Source organism: Sturnira hondurensis, unplaced genomic scaffold (genome assembly GCF_014824575.4).
Source record: "Sturnira hondurensis isolate 20B ecotype Veracruz unplaced genomic scaffold, ASM1482457v3 Scaffold0023441, whole genome shotgun sequence".
Taxonomy (NCBI): domain Eukaryota; kingdom Metazoa; phylum Chordata; class Mammalia; order Chiroptera; family Phyllostomidae; genus Sturnira; species Sturnira hondurensis.
In genome coordinates, this window is record NW_028096072.1 from 50,791 (window position 1) to 77,629 (window position 26,839).

General features: G+C 42.7%; 1 protein-coding gene across 2 annotated transcripts; it reads right to left on the reverse strand.

Moving 5' to 3' along the window:
* Positions 1-8,982: 8,982 nt before the first annotated feature.
* On the reverse strand, positions 8,983-14,543 carry LOC118981048 (diphosphoinositol polyphosphate phosphohydrolase 3-beta). Of its 2 annotated transcripts, XM_037037772.1 has the most exons (2): positions 13,775-14,543; positions 8,983-10,129 (listed from the first exon to the last, which is right to left on the reverse strand). In XM_037037772.1, coding segments are annotated over exons 1-2 (495 nt in total). In that variant the 5' UTR covers positions 14,269-14,543; the 3' UTR covers positions 8,983-10,128. The 2 variants fall into 2 exon arrangements, with proteins under 2 accessions (XP_036893667.1, XP_036893668.1); XM_037037773.1 differs by lacking the exon at positions 8,983-10,129 and having other exon boundaries at positions 13,774-14,543.
* Between the last annotated feature and the right edge of the window lie 12,296 nt (positions 14,544-26,839).

Here is a 26,839-nt window from a genome sequence, read left to right on the forward strand (position 1 = left end):
GATATACAGGCACAACTGAAAATGTACAGTTGTATCACTATAGCTCCTAAATTATAGTTGTAAAGGAAAATCCTTCCAGTGGGTAGAACTTTGAACAGTGTACTTGGTTGTTCACTTTTCTTGGGAGAAAAAAATAGCTAGATATCTGATTATATACCAATTCATGGGCTATGGCCAATGGTTTGGCTGAATGGTTAAGGGACTTAGAAGAAGCATGATTGGAAAATTGGTGACAAAGAAGTTTTGGGACAGGGTATAGGCAAAAACGTTAGGATATTTATGTCTCAGGTGAATTCTTAACAAAGGGTGACATTAACAAAGGAGAATTTTAATAATCAAGTGGATAGGATGACCCTTTCTGTGGATACCAGTTAGCCTTTTCCCTTAGTCACCCTGTCATCATCCAATGGGCTTATGAACAAAGGTAGCCATGGTGGCAGGGATGGAAGTTATGTATGGGCTCCACAACATGGAGTTCCATTTACCAAGGCTAACCTGGCTATGGTCACTGCTGAGTGTCCCATCTGGCAACAACAAAAACTGATAATGAGTTCCTGGTATGACACCATTCCCCATGGTGATCATTCTGCTACTTCATGGGAGGTTAATTCCACTGGACAGCTTCCATTATGGTTTAATTCTTATTGGTATAGATACTTAACTCTGGATACAGACTTGCTTTCTCTGCATGCAGCATTTCTTCCAAAACCCCCATCCATGGACCTTATCACCATCAGGGTATTCCATATAATATTTCTTCTGATCAAGGAACTCAAGTGTAGCAATGGATCCATGATTGTGAAATTCACTGGTTTATCATGGTCCCCACCATCTTAAAGCAGCTGGCTTGATAGAACTGTGGAATGGCATTTTTGAAGACTCAGTTACAGTGCCAATGAGGTGGCAATAAGTTGCAGGGCTAGTTAAGATTCTCCAGGAGGCTGTGTATTTTCTACATCAGAATTCACTATATGGTGCTGTTTCTCCCATAACCAGGACTCATGGATTTAGAAGTCAAGGGGTGGAAATAACGCCAGCACTGCCATTACTCCTAAAATCCACTAGCAGTATTTTTGCTTCCTGTTCCCACAATCCTTTGTTCTGCTTGCCTACAGGTCTTAGTTCCAAAGGGAGGATTGCTTCTTAGTTCCAAAGGAAGGATTGCTTCTTCCTCCAAGAGACACAAGAATAATTCCATTGAACTGGAGTTAACACTGCAACCTGTCCATTTTGGACTTCTTATTCCTCTGACTCAATAGGCAAAGAAGGGAGTTACTGTACTGGTGGGGGTGATTAATCCTGACTACCAAGGGGAATTTGGACTGGTTACTCCACAGTGGACAGAGGAAAAAGCATATCTGGAATACAGGAGATCCCTTAGGGCATCTCTTAGTATTATAATGCCCTTGATCGAAGTCAATGGAAAACTACAGCCTAATTCAGGCAGGACTACTAATGGTCCAGACCCTTTAGGAATGAAGGTTTAGATCACCCCAACAGTTAAAGAACAACAATCAGCTGAGACACTTATTAAAGGCAAAGAGAATGTGAAATAGGCAGAGAAAGAAGGTATTTATGAATACCAGCTGTGACCATGTGATCAGTAATAGAAATGAGGACTATAGTTATAATGAATGTTTATGTATATATCTATATCTTCATTGTTTTCTTCCATTTGTTAACCCCTTATCATGGAAGGTGAGATGTATTCATTCTGTATCACTGTGTTTAAATGTTGTTAACTTTACATCATAGTATTTAAGTTATGGGGTATCGAGAAGAAGAGAAAACATCATTTAAGGACCTTGCATCCTCTTCTGTGGAATGGGTTAATGTGTTTTTGGTTGTACTCAAGATAGTTGTATCGTATTAGAGGTGGAAGGATAACTTGATTATCATTTTTATTTGGAGATTAAGTATGGGTAAGTAAGATGTGTATGGATGCCAAGTTGACAAGTGGTAGACTTATGATGGTTAATTTTATGTGTCATGTTAGAGGGTGTTTTTGGATGAGATGAACATTTCAGTTACTGAAATTTGTGGAAGAAGATGCCCTTCATGATATGAGTGGGCCACATCCATCAGTTGAAGTCTGAATAGAACAAAAAAACCAACCCTTCCCCACCCCTCCAAAAATAGAAAAGTCTCCAGCAGACCACTTTTGGATTTCATAATGTACCATCAATTCTTCAGGGTCTCTGTTTTGCCAGCCTTCAGTCTGGAACTGCACCATTGGCTGTCTTTCATCTCCAGGCTGCCAGCTACACTGCAGACTTTGGATTCAATAGTCTCTATAATGTGTGAGCCAACTCTAAATCTCCTTCTAAATGTATAAACACCCTATGGATTGTTTCTCTGCAGAAACCTGAATAGTGAAACATGGTTACCCCTATGATCTCAGGGTGGTTATTGAATATGACATAGAGAACATACAGGTATGCCTTACCTTAATCATCATAATTATTGCCTTGAGTAAGTTCCCCATGGTCATAGTATCCATTGTCCTAAAATAACCAACAGTGGGCATGGACTCTATGACCCAGTAAATAATAGATCAAAATTAAATTAAATCTTTGGCAAGTACAATATAAAGTGGCTTGAGGAAATAGGACCTTGTGGACATCCTCCACACCTTTATCTAGTTAATACAGCTTAATATAAATTAAAACAGATGCTTCAAGGGTTGAAAACATTATACAATACCTATTTAGAGAAGGGGTGATTGTTATTTTCATTGCTTCTTCATCTAATAGCCCAATTTGGCCTGTTCTTCAACCTGGAGGGAATGAATGGGACTTCATAATGGGTTACTTTAGCCTTAATGCTACGGTCCCACTCATTAAGATTCCCAAAACTAAAAAAAAAAGATTCCCAAAACTAAAAAAAAAAAGATTCCCAAAACTAATATTATGAAAATTATTGACTCCATCCAATTAGCAATTAGAGGTGCCAATCTTTTTTAAATTTTAATTTTATTTATTTTTAAATATATTTTGTTGATTATACCATTACAGTTGTTCTATTCCCCTCCACCCACACACCCCCTCCCCCACCATCCTCCCCCCTTAGTTTATAACCACGTGTCTCAAGTTCTTTAGATTCTGTATTTCCCCCACTATTCTTGCCCTCCCCCCTATCTATTTTCTACCTACCCTCTATGCTATTTTCTGTGCCTTCTCCCCCTTCTCCTCCTCCTACTCCCCTGTTGCTAACCCTCCATGTGTTCTTCATTTCTATGGTTCCACTCCTGATCTAGCTGTCCTCCTGGTTTGCTTTTGTTTTAGGTGTGGTTGTTAATAACTGTGAGTTTGCTGTCCTTTCACTGTTCATATTTTTCATCTTCTTTTTCTTATATAAGTCCCTTTAGCATTTCATATAGTAAGGGCTTGGTGATGATGAACTCCTTGAACTTGACCTTATCTGAGAAGCACTTTATCTGTCCTTCCATTCTAAATGAAAGCTTTGCTGGATAAAGCAATCTTGGCTGTAGGCCTTTGGATTTCATGACTTGGAATACTTTTTTCCAGCCCCTTCTTGCCTGTAAGGTCTCTTTTGAGAAATCCGCTGACAGTCTGATGGGTACTCCTTTGTAGGTGACTGTCCCCTTATCTCTTGCTGCTTCTAGGATTCTCTCCTTCATTTTAATCTTGGCTAATGTAATTATGATGTGCCTTGGTGTGTTCCTTCTTGGGTCCAACTTCTTTGGCACTCTCTGAGCTTCCTGGATTTCCTGGAAGTTTATTTCCTTTGCCAGACTGGGGAAGTTCTCCTTTATTATTTGTTCAAATAAGTTTTCCACTTGTGGCTGTTTCTTTCTCCCTTCTGGTACCCTTATAATTCGGATGTTGGAACATTTAAAGATGTCCTGGAGGTTCCTAAGCCTCTCCTCATTTTTTTAAATTCTCATTTCTTCATTCCTTTCTGGTCGGATGTTTCGTTCTTCCTTCTGGTCCATTCCATTGATTTGAGTCCCAGTTTCCTTTCCATCGCTATTGGTTTCCTGGACATCTCCCTTCATTTCAATTAGTTTAGCTTTCATATGTTCCTCTAAATTTGTGACTATAATCAACCAGTTCTGTGAGCATCCTGATAAATAGTGTCTTGAATTGTGCTTCTGAGAGGCTGGCAATTTCTCCGTCGCTGAGAGTTATTGGCTCTGGGAATTTGAGTTCTTCCCGCGCCACCTTTTGGGCTGTTCGTGCCTGTTCCGTAGCAGGATCGGAACCCTAGGTGTTCACTAGAACAGGGCAACTAAGTCGCTGGGTTGTGACGTTGTATGTGGGGGCGGGGTCAAAGAGGAACAATGGTGTCCTGTCTGCCGCCTGCTGCTGTGGCCGCCACAGGTGCTGCAGCTGCCACCGTCACCGGGCCCATGCATTTTGTCCCACTGCACGCGAGTGTGCCACCGCCGTCAACCCTCGACCCCTGGGGCCTGCGTGGTCCATCTCACTTCTCACTGTGCGTGAATGTGCGACCATGGTCAGTCTGCCCCGCACCCCAACTGGTTCCGGACTGCCTGCCCGCCTCGGTTGGGGGATGTGTCCTGCCCGACCCTGCTCACTGCTGGCTCCGCCCCTCTTATCGTCCCCATTGAACGGTTAGATGTAGTCAGACTTCCGTATAATTCAATTTTCTGTCCTTTGGCTGTGTCTTTGTTCTCCAAACCTTAGTTGTATTCAAAGTTGGTTGTGGGAGAAGGCACAGTGTTTCCACCTATGCCTCCATCTTGGCGGAAGTCCTAGAGGTGCCAGTCTTTGACATTGTCAGGAAACTGCTACTGACCCTTTGAGCACCTACATTAAGACAAGCCCAACACCTTTTAGGCCCTTTTGGGTTCTGGAGGCAACATATTCCTCAGTTACAAATTACTTTAGCCCATTTATATTGTTACTTGTAAATAAGCCTGCCTTTAATGGATCCCCCCAACAAAAGGCTCTAGGATTTTTTTCAAATTGTAATACTATTACTGTCTCCCAGAAATTCCTTCACTGTAGAGGCTTAGCAACCTCTTCTCATTTCTATTGGAGTCTTAGGGCCACCCATGGTGGCCATAAGTTGTCAATGGCCTCTGATGCAAGAAACTGCTTTACTAGGCCCCATGCTATACAGGTATATCATGAAGATATTGTGGGTTTGGTTCCAGACCACTGAAATAAAGTGAGTATTGCAATAAAGCAGGTTGTAATTTTTTTGCTGGTGAAGAGTCTTGTTTTCAATTTGTAAAAAGCACATCTGTAAAGTGCAATCAAGTGAAGCACAATAAAATGATGTATACCTATATGGCATTAGTGTGGCATTTGCTGGCTATACACTGGGGTCTCCTGGAAATAGAGGCTCTCTCAGGCCCTGAAGTCGTTATCCTCCATATTAAGCTAATTATGCTTTGGGCCTTGGAAAGAGGCACCCTATAAACTCATCACAGTCATCAAAAACTTTTTGCTGTACTATAGAGCAAAACCTTGGTCCTCTCTCATATTACATTTGTAGGTGTGGATGGCCTTCCCTGTTTTCAGCCCCTTACCAGATGCTATGGGGCTGATATAGGTACCCTAGGGACACTCTTGGGGTCAACTGAGTGGAGAGCAGTGGTAGTTTGTATACACAAGGAATACACTGCCATAATCATAATTATTGCTTCTTTTCACCCCTTGTTATGTGAGCAATAAACCATTATATCTTGGATAAAGTGCTGAACCCAAGGTACAATTGTCCACTGGATGCCCTGGCTAATAATTGGACCCCTCTGCAAATTTTAGACCCTAGATCATTGCCAGTGGCCTGGTTATTTTGTTTGCCCAATGGCAGCAACATAAATTCCTTACCCAAGATTGTGCCTTTTCAGGTAAAGACTCTGGGAGTCTCTTGCCTCACAGATAACAGAAATGATCACATATGCCTCTACATATACTCAAGCTATGATACAGGCCTCATCAAGATAGTTCTTATCCCCTTCAGAGTTCCAGACATTGTTAATTTTGACTAAGGCATTCATTTCACTTCTCAGAACACACAATGCTGGACAAGTCATTTGATGGAATTTTCACTTTCCTTACAGACTTCAGGCTACAGACCTCTCAGAGTACCTTAATGGCTTATTAAACCTGTTCAAATTCAATTAAAGAAATATTGTACATTTTAGCCATCAACACCAGGGATGAATTGTAATAGTCTGTCTCCGGCTTTCTTTCTGATGTTTGACTGCTGACAGTTTTTAAGCCTCACCTCTAACTCTTCCCCTTTGGCTCTACATCTGGGCAAGCTAATAAAAACCCTGAGTGATCTCTCCTTTGGTGCCAGAGGGAGTTTCAAACCATGCAAGCCTCTGACTGTGCATTGCAACCCCACCCTTAATCACAATAAAAATCCAAGCCAGTTTCTTTTTCTTGCTCTCTCAGGATTTTTAAAACAGCTTTGGAAGCCTGTCCTGCTCCCCCCATAAAGCCCTGTTATGTGAGTAATAAATCTTTGAATATCCTCTTGGTGTGTAAGTGGCATCAGTCTTAACATCTGAACCAAATTTTGAATGGGGTCTATTGTGTATCTTTAGAGTGGCCACAACCAGTAGCCTGTGTTTACAGAAATAATTTCTAGCTGGGTATGTAACAGGAAAGTGGAGTTGTAGGAAAATGGCTCCTCCATGATGGCCTGGGGCCCTTGCAGGTATCCATATAAGCTGGAACTGAAGTTAAGCTGTCTTGGTTAGTGCCTTGTGATCTTCCAGGACATAAGAAGATGGCAGGCTATAAGGAGCTTCTACAAAGGCCATCTCCCCCACACCTCTATATCACCCCTGAGAGGTTGTCATGAGACAGTTTCTCATCACCTACCAGTTTCTGATGGGGCTTTCTGTCCTGTGTCCCCTAGAACAGAGATGTAGCATATAAAGTCACTCAACTGTAGTCTAGATTTAGCTCCTCAGTAATGGAGTATCCCAAAACTTGCATTTCAGTCATATGGACCCTTTTGTTTCTATGTTGTTTTTTAGGGTGTGTGGGAAAAGGACCTGGGGAGCTGGTACCTTTGGCTCATTCTTCTTTGTACTGTGTATATAAGTAATAAACTGTTTAAATCTAAAAGTAGCTCATTGTATCTTCATGAGTTGAATCAGTCAGGTCTTGTCCTTGCCTTGTTTTCTATGTGTGAATTTATTACCATATAATCCTGATTGCTATCTCTTTTATCCATAAAATAAAATAATATAGTTAGCATACTTGTATTTATTCAACAGTTCTTAAACTGAATAAATACCATATCTTTCAGTCATTTGTATTTGGGAAACCTTCAGTGAATTTTCAATTGCAGTTGTGGTACTAGTTCAGCACCTGAGAAAATACCTTATAGTACTTTATGAAGCTGAGAAGTAAGGAATAATTGGTACTGGAAGATTCTAAAAAAATGAGAACACGAAGTATACACAAATATTCTTCCCAATAGAGAGAAATCTGAGTACAGACCACAGTCTTACAGTGTCTCACTTTTCAGTACTCGAATACCTGGTAAAATAATGGCAATGTATTTTTGACAAGTAGGAGTTATGACAATTATTTATATGTGAGTACCTATGGGGTACCATGTTCCAAGCTCCATGCTAACCTGGGTCCCCATACCATGGGACTTCAGAGTCCTAATGGTAGAGACATTCAAGCTAGTAAGTATAATGTAATCTTCATAAGACTACAAAATAAAGCACTGGGGCACCTGGGGACACAAGAGTATACCATACCCTAGAAGAATGAGAAGGGCTTCTCAGAAGCAGTGTTGTTTACAAAGGTAGGGGCTATGATTATCCCCATTTTACAGAAAAGAAAATTGAAGATTAGAGAAGTAACTTGACAGAGGTCACAGTTATTAGATGGTCAACCCAGTTTTGAGCCATGGCTTGTTTGACTCCAAAGCACTATTTAACTTACAGCCACCACCTACAGTTCTATTCACCTGGCTGTTTGCTTCCAAAATTTAAAAAAAATCTGCTAAACTTAATATAAATTCAGGTTAAAAAACAACTTTTAGGAAAAAGATTAATATTTTTTCTGGATTTTTTCTGTTCCTTGTAATACAGCAACCTTGGAAGTGAAATCTCTGTCCACCTGTGGGGAGTAAAGGGCTTTGAGGCTAACCTTTCATCTTCCCTTTTCCAGGAAACGGTTGTTTCTGGGGAACTGCTTGCTCTTGGGATTGGGACACACTTTGAAAGCAGGAGTGGAGTGGGCAGCTTCAATTTCACAGCCTTTCATACTTATGAAGATGTTCATTTTCCCTGGAAGGGTCTTCCAATGTTATTCTTTGGGCTTGCTCCTTCTTGACCCATGAAAAATGTCAGGGAAGCCCCCATGTCTATTGATTTCAGCACAGCTTCACTGACTCTGACCTAGTAGGTTTTGGCCTTTACAAAATTCTAAGTACAGTCCAAAATTGGAGGAATATCTGCAGTATGAAACACAAAATGGTTCAGTGTAGTCAGGAATGTCGACTACTTACTTTCCTGTTTCACCTACCTTCGAATATAACTTCAAAGTTAAATGAATGTGCAACTAACAAGTCTGCAGCCACTATTCCCCTAAAAAAAACTATTAAAATGGCATTTTGTAGATTTTTATAAAATTCCATATCTTGTTCCCTGGAGACTCCAGTTCTTTAATTTTTCACATTGATATGAACTATAAGTGCCAAAAATCCTGCTTAACAGAACATGAGAATCTATTCCCACTTTCTAATAGATATAAGAATTTAACTCTTCCTATTTCAACGAGCCAAATTAAGAGTAAAGAAAACCTCCTCATTTGTCTGTAGCAAGGGAAATACTAGCCATTCCAGGGTACGCTGCCCCTCTCTTTTTATACATTTGACATTGGCCCAGAAGTGGCACCCCAGAGCCAACATTTTCTTAAAAATCTAAAAATGTTCCTCTTGTTTTTTCTCTATACCTTATATATTAGCTTTAATAAGAGGGCTGATAACTTTTTTTAATTAACTTTTTATTATGGAAAATGTCAAACATACAAAAGTAGAGAGAAACATATAATGAACCATCATTTAACCATAACCCAGTTTCAACAATTATCAAGACTAATTTGTTTCATCAATATCTGCAATGCGTTTAACATCCAGACTTATTATTGTGAAGCAAATTCCATACATCATTTTAACTGTAAATGTTTGAGAATGTATCTCTAAAAGATGATAAATGTTTTTAATGTAACTGTAATACCATGATCCCAAATAATATCAAATATCAAGCCAATTTTCAAGTTATCTGGATTGTCTTATAAATGTATTTTATAGTTTGGTCAAATCAGTGTCTAAAAAAAATCCATGTTACAACTGGTTCATATGTCTCTTTTAATCTATAGGTTCATTCTCCCATTTCTTTCTTTCATCCAGTCCATTCATTTACTGAAGAAACTGGGTCAACTGTCCCGTAGAGTTTTCTGCAGTCTGGATTCTGCTGATATCATCTTTCTGGTGTATGTTTCTCTGTTCCCTATATTTTCTATAGATTATGAATTACGTCTAGAGGCATGGTCAGATTTAAGAGCAAAATTTTGGCAAAAATATTTCATAGGTGGTATAGTGTACTACCAAAAGGAGGCACATAATGTCTCAGCTGACATAGACATATGAGTAAGAATTTTTGCTAATATTTCACAGATGCCTTGAAACACTTGATACTTGATATGCAAAAGCCACATGTATGTTAGATGTTAGATAAAAGGCATTTATTGTACTAACACTGGATTAGAAAGTCAATGGTTTACCACTCAGTGTCACTACAAAATATTAGTTATTCAGATGAATCTTCAGTGATATCTACCATATTTCAAGTGATGCCTTAAATGCAAGATATATAAAAAGACTAAGGAAACAAGGTCCTTGTACTCAAGGTCATATAAGTTGGTGGGAAATATAGACACATAATCATAAAAGCACAAAAAAGGCCATAAGTGCCAAATTAGAAGTCTGTAGATACAGCAGTAGTGCAACAACTTGGAGAACTGTCATTGTAATAAACAGGGAAGAAGTGTCCAAAAGCATAGGATGAGCTGTGTTCTTGACAGTATGAAAGAGCTCAACCGTGCTTCACAATTCCATTCATCATTGGGTTCATATACTTGATTCTTTCAAAGTAAATCTGAAAAAAAAAGGCTCATTAATAGTTTTATTGTTTCATCAATTTCTCTAGTCAGCAAATAGGGTCTACTATGGTTTATTAGTCATTTTTTACTGGAAAAACTTAAGAGGATTATCCAATGCAGTCTGCTGTGAGGACAGATGAGAGCCTGAGAGAGTAACCGATTGGCCCAGCTAACAACTGAAGCTAAGAAATCAAGATTACACTAGTAGACATTTCTAATCTCTGGATCAGTGACAAATGTCTCCAGATTTTAGCACTGCTTTAGCCTATGAGGATATGGGCAGGAATCAGGCTAGGTCCTAGTCCTCAAAAACTTCACAGTCTAACAGACTAATAGTCATTCAGAAAGATGGTCACAATACTAGAATGATGCTGAAAATATTTCGTTTTACTTGGTGCTTCCACAAAAGGAACCCTGGAAAAGAAAACTCTGGCCAGATGTTAGTATGGTAGTCTCTAAAGCCACACTTTCATCTCCCTTTTCCCACTAAACAACTATTGATGAAGGAATTGATCCTTCTTACAATTGGATTCCACTGTACAGGAAGTGAGGGGAGCAGTTTGAGCTTCAGAGCCCTTTAAACCATCTGTCCCACAAGGTCCTTCTAACGTTGCTGTTATTATACCTCATGAGCTGCCTCCTCCTGCTCTTACACACACACACACACACACACACACACACACACACACCAATATTCATTAGGTGTTTCTAAATATAAAATTGTTGAAATGTTTACAATTCTATTAAATGAAAATTTACTCCAACATCTTCTTAAAACTTATTTTAAAGATAAGAAGAGGCACTTGTACAGTTGGGAAAAATACCCTTATAAAAACATGCTGAAAACAAATTTCTAACTCATGTCTCAAAGTGTTAATTACCTTTGATCAATGCACTGTTTTCTGGAGAGGGTATAGCTGGAATATTCACCTATACATTTTTAGTACAATCACCACATAAGTAATGCATGGGTGCTATGTAATGACTCTTGAGCAGAAAATCCCAACTGTATATTAAACTCTTGGAGGGTGGAGTTCCATTCCATATGATGCCATTCCATTTGTCAGCCTCTGTGTCAACTGTTTTAGTCCGATTTTTTAATATCTATTTCAAAATAAAAGACTTGTCTTTTCCATTTAATATTTTTAGACTGAACTCGAGAAGCATATATACTAAGAACTGCTCATGAGTTTGAAAACATAACTTACAGTATAATAATTGTAAAGTATTCTGTTGCAATTTTGAAATGAAAGCCTTGGAAGCTTTACAAATTGTGTATTTGAAGATATGTGGGCAATCCAAATATTTCTGAATAAAATACAACAAATACTCACAGGCTAACAACACTTAAGAATTGATTGACATTAACTTTCACATTTGTCAGATACATAGCATAGAAGTCAAAGCACAAGATTGTGCACTACTATCTATAAGATTGCCATGCACAAATTAAGCCTCCAAAATATTTTGTGGCAGCATTTTAGATGAAGTTTTATGCAGGGAATAGTCACAAAGCAATAATTCATTTTCTGTGCAGTTAGTGTATATGTACTTTGAAAAATCTTAGGTTACTGAGAATATCTACTTGTCCACTTGGATTGTTGGAATAGAAAAGGTCAAGTCTTAGAAAGTTCGTTTTTTAAAAATAAGATTTTTTGTACAAAGAAACAGATAATTTTGAAAAACATTTCAAAAGTCTTCATAATTTGGAATATGAAATTTATAATTGACTTTCCAAAGGTATCCATTTTTTCCACTACTCACTCCTTTGAAAACATTTATTGTTAACTACAATATATGCTTTATTTAGATATTTATATATGGCAAAAATCCTATTTTAAAAACAAATTTAAAAAATTCAATTCTACCAGGGAGTTACAGGTCATGAAACAAAAAAGTTAGGAAAGAACTGATACCAGTTTTGCAAAGGGGTGGGGGTTGGGCCACCAGAGACAAAACAAAAAAGCTGAATTCCATGTTCTAAATTCTAGCCTTTTGGAAATAATTCAGGCTTCTTCCCACCCATCAAAGAGTCTGAGGTCTAATGGCCACACAGCCATGCAAAGAGGTAAGCACAGTAAATTGTGAGAACCGTGACACACAAAGAAGAGAGTATCTTAACCCAGGTGGTCAGGAAACGCTTCTCAGAGAAGTTTATGAAGTATGTTATTTTTATTATCTCCAATTTTATATTAAAAAAACCTGAGCATCAGATAAGTTAGATAACTTGGCTGAAGAAAGACAGTGAGGTAGAACTGGAACTAGTTTTCACCACAGTTTGTCTGACTTCAAAGCCCCAATATAGTTTCTATCACACCAAACTCTATCTCATGAAAAAGTCATTTTACTTTACTTTTCCACTTCTCATAGTGCTGTTCACCCGTGAACATTTAAAATCTGTAACTACAGTACTAACGGTTTATCGGGAGATGTGCCCGGGGAATAAAGATAGTTGCAGAAGAGACTTAAGTATTTTAGATGGGAGTCCTGATGACAAGCAAGGATCAAGGTAAATTAAATGAAAGATTGTCGTGCAAGAAAAAACCTTTAAGAGAGAATATTCACGTGTCCTAAAACTTTGAAAGTCTGTAACAGCTGGACATCAAGAAGGGTACCTCACTCAATTGGGACGTCGTCATCACTGTAGAGACCTCATTCTTGTGGTTCCTGGTTGTCAGGAAGTTTATCTGGAACGCCGCTAAATTCAAATACATGAAATAACTTTCTTTCAAAAACTAGTTTTTGTTGAGAAAACCATGGTTGTTCTAAGGGTATTGAGAAAGGGGCAACGAGTGTTGGAATTTGAGCATGCTACATCATACTCTATGAATAGTTTCCCTGATAAGATTTATGGGTGTGCTTGTCTAACAACACCTTCCTGAGAAATGTCTACTCCATAAAGTAATACCGTGTGAAACGACATTTGGGCTACATGGGGAACGGTCGTTTCAAGCAAGCACTCGAAACTTACCAGTGTGAACCATTTTTTTGCAAATCAAATTATGTACAAGTGAATAAAGAAATTTCTGAAAAGGGCAAATGAGACCACATCTCTAAAGACAGAAATATTGTCGAGCAAAGCAGGAGCCCAACATGTCAAATTCCTTAAATCATTTTTTGAAATCCAAAACTGATCATTTACATCAATCCGCACCGCAAGAATGGCTTGCTGACGGGGGCCAATGCTGTGATTGAGGAAACAACTTGAGAAAGAAAATTAGTGACAGATGTCAGACAACCGAGGTGATCGGATTTTAAATGCCTTCGCTACAAAACCACAAGACTGGTACCAAAACTGCGAATGCGCACACGCACAAGCACACACAAGCAAAACACACACCCCAAGGGCTGGGAGAGCAGTGAAGGCACCGTTCAAGAAAACCCATGTGGTTTAGGCATTCTGAACTATGTTAAACAGCGCTACCAAGAAGCGATTCTGAAAGCATCTGAAAAACGTGCAAATTGTCTGAAAACAGTGCCTGGCAACTGAGACAGTTCGCAAGCGTGATTCAGAGGTCTGCCAAGGAAACAAAAGGAGCCCCCTCCCCCGGGAAGCCCGCACAGGACACTGGAGGCGCGCGGACACTAGGTGTTCTAGGACAGGCGGGAAGCAGAGGGGTCTGTGCAGGAGCGGTACATACTAGGGGTCGCTCCCGGGCACGGACGGGGCCACGGAGTTTCCATTGGTGGGGGAACCGCCCTGCTTTAGTTTCTCCAGGTATTCGGCATGCACAGGCTTGTGGCACTGGAGGACCTTGATGGCATCGTCGACTTTGAACCACTCTCGCTTCCTCCCAATGCTCACCGAATCTTCCCAATCCTCCAGAATCTCAGTGACAGTCAGGACGTACACGTACGTCCTGTGCTTGCGATCTTGGTTCTGCTCGAAGACGCCCAGGAGCCGGCCTAACTTCCCCTTGACTCCCGCCTCCTCATACACCTCACGGACCGCCGCGCCGCTCGGCTCTTCCTCGGGCTCCATGCCCCCGCCCGGCACGATCCAGCGGTCCGGGTAGCGGCTGCTACTCACTAGCAGCACCTCGTCCTCGCGCTCGCTTCGGAAGCACAGGCAAGCCGCCCGCTTCTTGAAGCCCTCCGGGTCGTAGGTGCGCGTCTGGTTCGGTTTGCACTTCATCCTCCAGGCCGCCTGCTCCCGCGCTCGCTGCTGCTCGCCGCTGCTCGCCGCTGCTCGCGTCGCCGCCTCCGCTGGACGAGGTGCAGCGGAGAGAAAGGGCCGCTGCGAGGGGCGGGGAGAGAGAGACGCCTCAGCCCGCGAGCCCCGAGCTTAAGACAAGATGAGGCGGGGGCGAGGTCGGGGCGGGGGCGGGAACGTCAAAGACGTCAGTCAGTGCGCCCCTCCGCCTCCGGGGTCCGGAGCGCAGAAGTCTGCGTGGAAGGGGCGCGGTGCCCGCTGCCCCTGCCGCTGCCGCTGCCGCTGCCGCCGCCGCTCGCGCCGCCACCGCCCCAGACAGCCACTCTGCACGCAGCTCCTGCGCGAGTCGCCCCCTCCTCAGACGCCCCGGAGGTGTAGTGGGAGGTGAGGTGCCTTCGCGTACGCGTGCGCGTCCCTTTCCACGTGCGCGTTCCCGCCGGAGGGCGAGGGGCGGGGGCGGGGGTCTCCCGACTCCCGCAAGCGCGGCGCCTTGGGCGCACTGCGCAGGCGCCCCGCACATCTCGGGCTGGGAATCTCCTTCACGCGAAGTTAAATTCACCGCATTGTGACTTGAGCCAGCACTGTCTCCACGTGTGCCTTGGCGCTAGACGTGGCTGTGGCGTCACGGCACGTTTCCCCTCACTGCCTACCAGGTTCGCGAAACACACAGGCACGCATTCTCCACACAGTAGGGTCAAGTGCATCTTCATCAGGGCCCATAATTGATGGTTCCGGCTTATTTATTCCAAGGCCGCGCTTGTCAAAATGATCCTGGGTGTTATTGAGTCAAAGTCTTACCTAATCTTCGCTGAGTCATATCGGGAAATTTTATTTCTTCAACAGATTCTTCAACTTGCCAGGCATCTTGGTACGGCCCATAACTTAACACTTTTCTTCAACTCCTATTGACATCTTACCTCCCCTTCCTTCTCAATTGCTTCATCGGTAAGCCCCTCGCCTGCTTGCATTCCACTCATATTCACCCAAGAGCTGGAGAACTACCCAAAGTAGTGTTTGACAAACTCCCAAGCATCTCCATCCTCCAACACACTGCACGCAATCCACCCTTCTCTCTCTCTCACTGGTAGGTACTGTTCGGGGTTTTGGAAAACATGCCTATGGAAATCCCATCCTATTCTACATTTTGATTTTTAGAAGCCTCCTGGCGGGGTCCTGCAGCAAGCCCACTTGGTGCTTTCGCACCTCTCTGGTCATCCTGTCCCTGAGGCCAAGCAGTCCCGCCCCACCCCCAGCCAAAACTTCCACAACCTAAAGCTTTCCCTCTCTTTTTAAAGTTCTGTATCGTGTTTCTGCTCTCACAGTAGTAGTAGCCTTATGGAGAAGATCTTTGATGTCCCTAAACTTTGGCCGTATTGCAACTTAGGTGTCTTTGTCCCTCTCTTACCAACAGACACTCCACTGGCATCAGGCAAGCAGGATCCCCAAAACTCCCTCCTCCAATGAAATGATTCCTTCAAGTGGAAATCCACTGAGGTGTAAGTGGAGAGGAGTTATGAAACATATAGCCCAATTTTTAAATAACAAGTTGGTTCAGCCTCCCAGGGTCTGTTCCACCTTGTCTGTATCCAGAATAGCTCATAAAAATGATCCAATTCTCAGCAGCAACAGGCATCTGCAATATCTAGAGCACAGTAGGATAAAAGTGTATGTGTGGTATATGAAGAAAATGATTAAATGGAGACATAGAGAGAATGACTTTAGCCAATAAAGACAGTACTGCTACTGACCTTATTTTCGTGATGGACAGGTGATCAAGAGCATACGAAGGAAGGAAACACCCCATGATTAAAAACCAATGAGGAGAATAGATCTTAGCAGGCTGCATTTCTCAGTGTGCCCATACTAACAAATACACAAGTGCTGCTAAACCACTAGAAAAAAGTCCATTACAATCAGGGTCTAGGCAAATATTCCTATTATCACCAATATCATTCAATATTGTTTTAGGTGTTCTTTCCAGTGTAATGAGATTGTAAAGAGGAAATAGTCTATCGTTTTGGTAAAGAAAACAAAATTGGCATTACTTGCAGATGGTATGGATATGTTCTTGGGGAACAGGTAAGAAATGGTGTAAACATAAAGTTCCCTTACATCGTGAAATGACATAGTAATATCTAAAATACCAAGAGCTTTCATGTGTGCCAACAATAGTCATGTGTAAAAGGGGAAATGGCGATCACAGTAGCCCTATCGACCACCCCAAAAGAAATTGTACCAAGGGAGCCTGCAAATATGGTTAGGACACTGCAGTAGAGAATGATAAATGTGTACTCAGCATTGAACGATGATTGATTAAAGCAGAAGGAACTCCAGTTAAGGTGGGAGAGTGGGCTACTGTCTGGGCAGAGGAGTGTCCCACCCAAGCCCCAGGCACATCACAAGTCTACTTCACAGTCACATGGTACTATCTCCCTGTCTCACCAGAGGGGCCATTGTCTAGTGTGTTCCATCACTTCTACCTCAGATTATGCCTATGCAATATGCCTCTGCTGGAGCCACGTTTATTGGAGGAGAGAGGAATAGGAACATTCTGACATGGAAAGGGGTATGGGCTGGGTTCATACTAGCAAACACATACATAGCATGTTAGTGGATGAAGGGATCCACGACTTGCGGGTTTAGTACAATGTCAAGGAAAATTTGAAATGAGTGTTTTACCCTCAGAATTTCACCCAATAATTTTCTCATTCACCTACTAGGGTAATAGGGCAAGATAGTTAAAATCTTTTATTTTTTATTTTTTAAAGGTTTTATTTATTCATCTTTAGAGAGGAAGGGAAGGAGAGAAGGAGAGAATTATCAACGTACGGTTGCCTCTCGTGAGTCCCCTGCTGGGAACTGGCCCGCAACCCAGGCATATGCCCTGGCTGGGAATCGAACCGCAATCGTGTGGTTCGCAGGCCGGAGCTCAATCCACTGAGCTACAGCAGCCGGGAAGGTACAAATTTGAAAAAGGATTTTATGTATTTATTTTTAGAGAGAGGGGAAGGGAGGGAGAAAGAGAAGGAGAGAAACATCAATATGTGGTTGCCTCACATATGCCCCCCATGAGGGATCTGGCCCACAACCCAGGCCTGTGCCCTGTGAATTAAAGCAGCGACCCTTTGCTTTGCATTCCAGCACTCAGTCCACTGGGCCACACCAGCCAGGGCAATGATGACTATTTCTAAAGAAGGGTCAAAATCCTTTTTGAGAGACTAGCGAAAGTTACTGGGGCGAAAGCCACCCGTTTTGTCCACAGTTAAGTATTGGTCCAGTGATGAGCAAGGTCATTTGATGAAACATTGTAATAGTAGCCTGCTACAGTAGAAACTTCAGTTTGCACACGCCTGCTGGTATTTCCTCCCACATTGTCCTTGGCCTTGGAGATGGAACTTCCTTTGTCCAGAGGGAGGATAGCAAGCATGGAGCAAGCAGAGAATTGAAACGTGTTTGTGCCCTGCAGTTTGACCTCTCTTGCTGCTCTTCAAGCAAGATGAGAACAATACGAAGAAGCCTGGCCTAGGTGGATGATGAGAGACCCATGGCTCATGCGTGCCCTTCTCCCCAGCTGACAGTGAACCAAGTGCCAGAAATGTGGGTGAGACCACCTTAGATCATGAGCCACCCCCAGAAGAGCCCCTTAGCTGACAGGGCATTGATCACAGAAGCCTAAGTAAGCCTTCTGAGAACAGCAGAAGGACCACTCAGCTGAGCCCAGCTGAAATTGTTGAGCTGCAAAATTGTGAGGGCCAGAATTGGTTGTTCTTTAAAGTCACGAAGTTAGGGTGGTTTGTTATGCATCAAAAGCAAGATGGCACACCCATTAATTACCACCCATCAATATCCCACTAGAAATAAGGAGAGAAAATACTTTCCACAGTAGAAATCTCACTGCTCAAAGAGGTTGACATTGGGTTTTCGCTGGAGTGAGAAGGAGGGGGATGAGGTTAAGATAGGCAGTATTTGCTGTGTACGGTCTATGTGCCAGGCCATGTGTTGAGCCCTGTATCCCTTTTCACTGACAGACAATTGAATCCATTTCGTAGAAGAGAAGGCTTAGAGTAGAGTTCACATTGGAATTCTAGTCTTTGCATCTCTCTAGCTTGTGCATTCACAATATCACCATGTCTTGCCAAAAAGGATTTTTTTCATCAAGAGCTACGTTGTGTGTGTGTGTGTGTGTGTGTGTGTGTGTGTGTGTGTGATTTGTTGATGACATTTGGAGTTGACTATTTAGGTAAGCTGTTGATTTGTTCAGAGACTCTGAGTTCAAAGAAACTTATGTTTTCGTCTGGATGCTCTTGCCCAATAGAGTGAAAAGAGCACCTGAGTGCCTATCTCACTCCCATTCATTAAGTGTGTCACCTTAACGTGTTACTTAAGTCCAAGTTTAATGCCCCCTGCAAGTGTAAAATGGCATTAAGTGGTACAGAAAAGAAGATACTGTGTTTTGTCCCCACTCCCAGCATTGATGTTGATTTATTGATGGTCTGCTTTATTTTCCACATTTAATATATATTTACCAAGAAACATGAGAAGTGAGTAAATGAGTATCAAGATCCCCCTTAAGCAGATTAGGAAAACAGACTGAGATGGGTTTAAGTATGTAAGGTAGTAAGCGATGGAGCTGAGATTCACACCTTGGTCTGCCTGACTCCAAAGGTCCTCCTCTTCCCTTCATCATGACAAATGTCATGTGTGTTGAGAGTGCCTGAGATGCAGAGCGCAGGTCATTGTGTTGATACAGACTTCCTCCTCTCCCATTTTTTTTCTACCTAGATTATCGAGGCACCCAAGGGAACGTAGCTTCTACGTCGGGTGTAATGGGACAGATGTGCAGTGAGGGGTGTGAACACGACGATGGGGAAATGTCAAGTCCAGCCGAGTGTTTCCACTCTCTCAAAGAGGCAGCAGTTGTTGATTCCTGCGGCTTCTTTGGTTGCTACCTCAGGCTCCCTGACTGCAGGGCCCTCCTTTTCACTGATACTGTTCCCTCTGCAGGCTTCTAATTCAGCTCCTTCCCAGGGCTCCCCTGTTCCTGCATCGGAGTCAAGTGCTGCATCCACACACAGCCCTTTTAGGCCCTGTGAGATCTGGGCCCTGTTTTCTCTTAGGCTTTTTTAAAAATTATTTATCTATTTTTAGAGAGAGAGGAAAGGAGAGAGAAGGAGAGGGAGAGAAATATCACCGTGTGGTTGCCTCTCGCACACCCCCCAACTGGAGACCTGGCCCACAACCCAGGCGTGTGGCTTGGCTGGGAATTGAACTGGCAACCCTGTGGTTTGCAGGCTGGCACTCAATCCACTGAGCCACACCAGCCAGGGCTCCTCTTAGACTTTATCGCTAGGATTCTCGGCTTCAGTTGCTCATCCCCAAACCATGTGGACTCGCAGATTTTAGATTATGTCAACCAGGCTCCCTCCTTAGGACCTTTGGTCCACCTAATCCATTTGCCTGGAGCGCTCCTCACCCACACCTGCCTGACTGACTTCCTCCCTTCCACCAGGGCCTTGCTCAGTTCTCACCTCCTGAAAGAGGCCTGCCAAGGCCGTCCTATTTTATATCACTAAGTGCAGGCATCTTTTCCGCCCCGACTCATGTTCCTTGTCCCCTTTACCTTGGCGTAAATTGTCTCTATTTGTTACACCACTTACCGACTGACTGATTATGTTATTTACTTCTTCATTATGTGCATTGCTTATCTCTCTCCTCTCCCACAGTTCCTGTTGACTACACACTCCCTGATCTTAGGGATCTTTGTCCCTTGTTCTCTGGTACATCTCAAGAAGGCCAACACTTTGCTGAGCACACATTATGTTATCCAGACAATATCCATTGATGTGATGAAAGGTGTCTGTCTCCCCCACTGCATTGTGACACCCTCGAGGGCAAGGGCCTTGTTTCAATGGTGTCTGCCAACCCACATCCAGGACACTTTCTGATACGACTGGAAAGGTGCCACTGCATATTTGTGGAATGAGTGAATGAATGAATGAATGAACAAATCTTTGTGAAAGGGACACTAATATGGACAACATTTCTGTTTCCAAACAGTAATTATTGCAGCAGGTGCCGTCCGTGTCAGCACCATGCATATGTCGGCTGCCATGCAAAGTGTGCTGCTCAGCTGGGAGACACATGAGAGCCAGAAGTCAGACTCACTTCCTGGATCCCTCACAGTTCTTCCTACAGAACATGCCTGAGGCTGGTAGTTCCAGATCTCAGTCATCCGTCACCCAAAGGATTTTTGCTTTCTCTGTGCAGGATAGATACTGCATTTACATAGAAAAAAATGACTGTATTTGGTTTAAGTAAAACTGTCATTGAGAGCAAAGCACATTGACGTAATTATACACAATGGAAATCCAAACAATGTAATGAAATAATGGAAATAAAAGTTGAGATTCATGTGAAGTGATAGAACACACCTACACTAGCACTTGATGAATCTTCTTTCATTTAATCCAAATAGAAACCCTCAAAGGAGATTTTTCCATTTCCACTTTTTATAAGGAAGACTGTTCAGCTCCAGCACGTTAGGTCAGTTGCCCAGGCTCTGACAGCTAGTAGGTAGCTACATGGGGTGGAAACTCGGGGCTCCTGGATGATAGCACTCCACAGGGACTGCAGTGTAGCCAGACGCCCACGTAACCTGCCCCCAGCAGTCCCGTCTTATTCCCCTCCTTTGGTTCACTGACACAGCTGTCCGACATTTTCATCCCATCTCCTAACATTTCAGAAGCTCTTCAACCCAGAGATCTCTCCCCGGCTCTGTTGGACAAAGGTTGGTGTGTTCACCACTGATCTCTGCGGTGGCAGATGAAAGGTGACTATTAGAGTCCTTGTGAAGGACTGAAATAATTGTTATTTACAATGCCTTTGTGACTCTTGGTGATTGTGGATCCCAAGGAGGGGGGTGTCCTTTGTTGCAGAGCTAATTTCCTTGTGTGAGAACACTGTCCTTGGCAGGATGCCCTTCCCTTCCACAAAGATCTCAAGCCAGCCTAGGAGGGAAGAGAGTTTACTGATCAGGACACTGTGCACCCACAAGCTGAGGCACCATGAGACCTGTTCCCTCAGAGGCAGAAAAGGTTTCTCAGGGTTACCACGCTCTTTGACACATCTCACAGGGTCCTCAGAGGAAGACGAGAAGGCAGATACAAGAGACGTTTGGTATCAAAAATGGGTCCAGAAAATGGCTACATCCCCTCCTTCACAATCAGATTTCAATCAAATCAGCCTGCTCTGGAAAGATGCACCATGGTAGCGTGGCTATGAAATGGGTTTTGAGCTGGGCATCATTGTTTGAAATTCGAGATTTGCATGAAATATCTTTTCCTTTTATTTCCCCCCATCTTGTCCCAAGTTGTTTATGTCATTGAACGTCAGCGGTTTTGGTAGCAGTTTTCTGAAAATACCTATTATATCTCCGAGGAGAAGACACCAATGAGAGTCTTCATTTCCAAACTTCACTTTAACTTTGATCAAATAGTTTTTACTACCAGCTTACATCTCAGAGGAAGTATCCTTGACTGTTGCTTCGGGTGAACTTTCTGATGGTGCAGTTCCCAATGTACATATACAGGAATCCTGTTTGTTTGGTTTTGTTTGTTTCTTAAACTACAATATCAGAAGAGATGATTAAAAAATCTGGGAGGGTCGACCATGTTTCAGGGTCTTTACATAACTCACTGATAGTTTTCATAAAATTCCTATGACATAAATACCAATATTCCACAAGGGAGGAAATTGAGACTCATGAGGATATATCACCTGTCCTGACCACACAGCTAAGAAGTTGCAGAGTTGGGATTCAGAGCTATTGTCACAATGAATTGCCTGTATTAATCCACATACCCCACAGAAAGGAAAAAGTGTGTTTTTGAAAGTCACCAGTGTAAATTTTTAAATTCCATTTATTACTACATCATCATTCCTTTTTAGAGTTTTACTGATAACAAACAATGCTTTTCCTTTACATAAACATTGAGTTCATAGTCATGTTAGAGTTGGGGGTGGCAGATACGGAAGGGCATCTACATGACTCAGTTCTGGGAGTTGTTGCTTTGAGCCGTGTTGTATGCTGAAAATTATGCTACGTAGAGGCAAATGCTATGGACAAATGAACCAGATGTCTAGTCCTCCAACATCTAGCTCTAGAAGGGTTTGCATGGCACGTGCTGCTGAAAAGCCACACGGAGAGTACCTACATAGAATGCACCTACTGCACTACTTCCAGAGTGGAGCTGGGTATTTTGCTGCAAAGGACCCAATATGCAATAGGTGAATGCAGCAAACCTTCAGCGATACCTACCATGTTCCCGTGTACTTCATACAAGATGTGCAAACAGCAAAGAAAACATAGTTCCAATCTTTAAGTATCTCATAGGAACACAGACAAAAGAAAGGAATGTAATCTATGAATTAGAAGTCTCCAAAGGGTACCTTTGTCATGCAAGACAGGGGAAAGTGGCCCTGGCCCGAGTGGCTCAGTCGGTTGGAGCGTGGTCCTGTGAACCAAAAGGTTGTGAGTTTGATTCCCAGTCAGGGCACGTGTCCGAGTTCCCGGTTTGGTGCCAGTCGGGGCTCGTATAAGAGTCAACCTATGGATGTTTCTCCCTCACATCGGTGTTTCTCTCCCCCTCCCTCTCCCTCCCTCCCCTCCTCTAAAATCAAGAAGCATGTCCCCTTGTGAGGATGAAAGGAAGAGAAAGAGAGATGAAAAGTGGAAGAGGAGACAAAGAATTGAACAGAGGGAGAATAGACGCAGTAGGAACACAAGTCAGATCAGGGGAACTGAGTTCTTGTGACTATGAACATGCATGGCTGTCCCTGAACATGTCATTGTTTGGGGGCTTGCAGACTTGATTTCATATTCTGAACATTTCTGATTTTCATTAAAACCGTTCATGCAATTGCCAGTCTTACGTTCATTATTTTCTCTCGTTAATTTTTAAATGATATTTTGCGCCACCACTCTGTATTTGCAAGTAGTAGGGGATGATCCAAAGTTCTGCCCTATGAGAACGTTTCAGACAGCTGAGAGATGATTACAAATGCCTACACCAATCATGAAGCCAGGAAGTGAGCATTCCACGGATGCCAGAAGCTACGGAATATAGCAGGGGTTTCAAACTCATTTTCACCAGGGGCCACATCAGCCTCACAGTTGCCTTCGAAGGGCCAAATGTAATTTTCGGACTGTATACGTGTAACTACCCCTTAACAGATAAGCGAGAGCTTGCCACCGGGTAGAAACAAGGTGCCTGGCTGGATAAAAGAAGGTAGAGGGCTGATTCGGCCCGCGGGCCTTTTGTTTGCCACCTGTGGAATATAGGGAGCTGGATATAAGTCAGAAATGCTCTATGTTCCAGGCACTGTGGTAGGCTCTGGGGTTAGAGGGATCATTCAAGCTGATCCCAGTGTGTAAGTGAAGAAACTTAGGCAGGTCGATCTTAACCCCAGTGCTCTGTAAAGATTTGTCAGATTTGTTTATCAGGGGCTTGGTTTACACACACACGCACACACTCAAACACACATAATTAATAAATGAGAATTTTGGAACTCAGCTAGGGCCATAGCATGTTGGAGCCAGACTGTCTGACTCTAAAGCCTGAAAGAATGTCTATGACATCAGACCCTTTTGCATAATGATTTATTTCCACTTAATTCAGAGGCACTACTTGCAATTCCCCTGTCTGTGCTTTTCTGCTGTTGCCCCAAAGGTAACCTTGGAACTGAATGTTCTCTGTTATCTAAAGGTCAGGGACAAAATGGGCAACTCCAGCATCCAAGCTGTTCACGTTCACACTGAGTATGGCACCTGGCTTACCAGAAATTGGCCATTTTGTTGCTGTCACACTTGAAGCTTTGTTCTTGCCCCCATATCGCAAATAATTGTCACTGTGCAAAATCTAGAGTTCTCTGCACTGTGCCTTTCTTCGTACTTATTTTAATTTTCACCTCAGAGCTATATGTGGTTATGGCTGCGGGGCCAGAATTCACCCTCTCCAGTAGGTTGTTGACTAGTACAGAAAATTACCTTAACCACAACAGATTTGGTACACAAATAACGTAAATATTAGTCTTCCATTGCCGCACAACAAATTGTCACACATCTGTTGGCTTAAATTGACACAAATTTATTCTTTCATATTTATTATTCTGCGGGTCAGGGGTGTGGCATGGATCAACTGAGTTCTCTGCTTAGCGTCTCACAGGCTGAAATCCGGGCATCAGCTGGGCTAAGGTCTTACCTGGAGGCTCTGAGGGGAAGGTGCCTCCCAGCTCATTGTCGTGGTTATCAAATTCAACTGCTGCGGTGGCAGGACTGACCCCACGTCCTTGGGCATGTCGTCAGGGACTGCTCTCAGATTCTAGAGGCTGCCGGTATTTCTCATCATGTGGTTCCCTCCATCATGAAGCAAGCAATGTTGTGTTGAGTTCTTGTGCTTCAAGCCTCTTGCTTCTGCTGCTGCTGCCACTAGCCAGAGAGAACTGTCTGCTGTTAAATGGCTCCTGTGATTGATTGGGCTCTGTTGGATCATCCGTGATAATTGCCCTATTTTAAGGCCCACAGTTTAGTAACCTTAATTACAACTACAAAACTGGTTCAGCCCTGTAACCCAACACACATATTCCCATGATAACGCTTCTTATTCACAGTCCTGGGATTGTGGTGGGAGATTGCCAGAGACCAATTTTAGAATCCCGCCTACCACAACCTTTAACAAGGGTCAGTTAATTATTTATGAAAACCCTCTTTAGTGACCCTGATTGTCTGTATTCCTGTGAACATACTGCCCCCTCTTTATGGTGTGACATCATGTCATCATGTCGTGTTACTTCAACAAGATGCTGTGCCTTCCCAGGCATATTAGTCAAGGTTCTCCAGAGGAATGGAACCAATAAAATATATACCTACATAAAGTGTGTGTATACACACACATATATACAGTACACACACACACATATACACATACACCTTTCTATATAGATGGATCTAAAGGCAGAGAAAGAGGGGGAGAGATGTTTTACGGGAATTGGATCACATGATTATGGAGGTTGAAAAGTCCCAGTTTCTATAGTTGGCAAGGTGCAGACCCAGGAGAATCGATGGTGGACTTCCAGTTCAACAGCTGCTGGGATCAAGTGTGAAGAAGATGAGTTTTTTTCAGCTGAAGTCCAAAGGGTCCAAAAGGCCAATGTCTTGCCTCATACAGTCAGGCAGTAGAGGTTCTCTCCTGCTTGCTTGGGAGAAGGTCTAGTTTTATGCTCTATTCAGGTTTTCAAGGGGTTATGTAAGAGAGGGCAATCTGCTTTACTCAGTCTACCCATTCAAATATTGATCTCATCCAAAACATCCTCACAGACATACAACGACGTTTGACCTGATATCTGGGCACCCTGGAGCCCAGTCAAGTTAACACAAAACTTATGCATCACAACCCTGGCTGGTGTGGCCCAGTGGATTGAGTGTCAGCCTGTGATCCAAAAGGTCACCAGTTCCATTCCCAGTCAGGACACGCTCCTGGTTGCAGGCCAGGTCCCCAGGAGGGGGCGTGTGAAAGGGGACCACACATTGATATTTCTCTCTCTGTCTTTCTCCCTCCATTCCCCCTCGAAAAATAAATAAAATCTTTGAAAAAGTATGCAACACAGTGAGCATCTTGACACAGTCCATAAATTGACATTTAAAAAATTATTTTATTGTTGTCCAAGTGCAGTAGTCTGCATTTCCCCCCACCCCTTCTCCTGACCCCAGCCAAACCCACCTCCCTCCCTTGCTTCCACCCTTGGTTTTGTCCATGTGTCCTTTTTAGCAGTTCCTGAACATAAATTGACATTTATTTTAAAATTAAAATTTAGTTTTGTAAAATTATCTACCCCCCTGTTTTCTTCCCTCTAATGTGGAGGCCTGAATAACTTCACTGTTGTAGTTGCGTGTGAACTAATACCTTTAAGGTTACATGTGGGAAAGGTCAAGACACATGAGCAAACAGTTCTCCCTGCAAAGGGGAATTTTGCACCATGCGGCATGCAGATTTGAGAATACCTACTATTTATGAAATATTTACCACATTTAGCAAGTCCTTTGTAAGGTATGTAAATATCTTACCTCATTTAGTCAGCAAAACATTGTGAGATATGTGCCAAGCACACCCCATTTTCATATGAATAAACTCAAGTACAGAAAGTAAGTAATTTGTCCCAGACAACAGCTTGTGAGTGAGAAGCCCACTGGACTGGAGTCTATGACGTTAGAACCATTGTGCGGAACTTTTCATGTGACCATGTAATTGATCATCCAAACCAGAATGAAAGCAAGTAATACTCAAAGTTATATCTCCATAGGCATAAAACAAAAAAGCCTTAGATATACCAAAGGCATTGGTCACTGTTTGGTGAAACTTGTTTTGGTTGCAAGTAGGAGAAGATCCTTACCTAGACTGGCTAAATCAAAAAAGAAATTCATATCTCACAGTGTTTGTAATGTCATCACCACGTTTCCTTCAACTCGATGGGCCCTGTCAGCGTACAAACTGGTGTT

Coding starts and splice junctions, on each gene's coding strand:
- LOC118981048 (XM_037037772.1), bottom strand. CDS start 14,268: ATGAAGTGCAAACCGAACCAGACGCGCACCTACGACCCGGAGGGCTTC.